General features: G+C 76.4%; 1 protein-coding gene across 1 annotated transcript in view; it reads left to right on the top strand.

Moving 5' to 3' along the window:
• Positions 1-3: 3 nt before the first annotated feature.
• The window catches only part of PIGX (phosphatidylinositol glycan anchor biosynthesis class X), a gene marked incomplete at its 5' end in the record, with an annotated part of 41,875 nt that continues 41,636 nt past the window's right edge, over positions 4-242 (top strand). The window contains 1 exon segment of the mRNA XM_027775057.1: positions 4-221. Within this exon segment, the coding sequence (XP_027630858.1) occupies positions 4-221 (218 nt within the window).

The following is a 242-nucleotide window of genomic DNA, read 5'->3' as shown; positions in this document are numbered from 1 at the left end:
CCCCCCGCCCCCGCCGTACCGTTGGGGGGCGGGGCTGCCGGGAGCCGGGGGAGCGCGGCGCCGCAGGCATGCGCGCACCGAGTCGGGGTCCGGGTGTCTAAATCCAAGGCGGCAAGTTCTGGGAGCGGCGTGAAGCGCGAGGAGGCGCCTTCCTCTCTCCGCGTCTTGTCCCCGCGCGCCTGCTGCAGGCGTCAGTCGTCTGGCGTCCTGGCGGCCCTGGAAGCGGCCGGCGGGGGAGGGGG

The sequence above is a fragment of the Tupaia chinensis genome, unplaced genomic scaffold, assembly GCF_000334495.1.
Source record: "Tupaia chinensis unplaced genomic scaffold, TupChi_1.0 Scaffold000515_1, whole genome shotgun sequence".
Taxonomy (NCBI): Eukaryota; Metazoa; Chordata; class Mammalia; order Scandentia; family Tupaiidae; genus Tupaia; species Tupaia belangeri.
The sequence above is the reverse complement of the archived record's forward strand: the minus strand, read 5'-3'. Positions and strand labels throughout refer to the sequence as shown.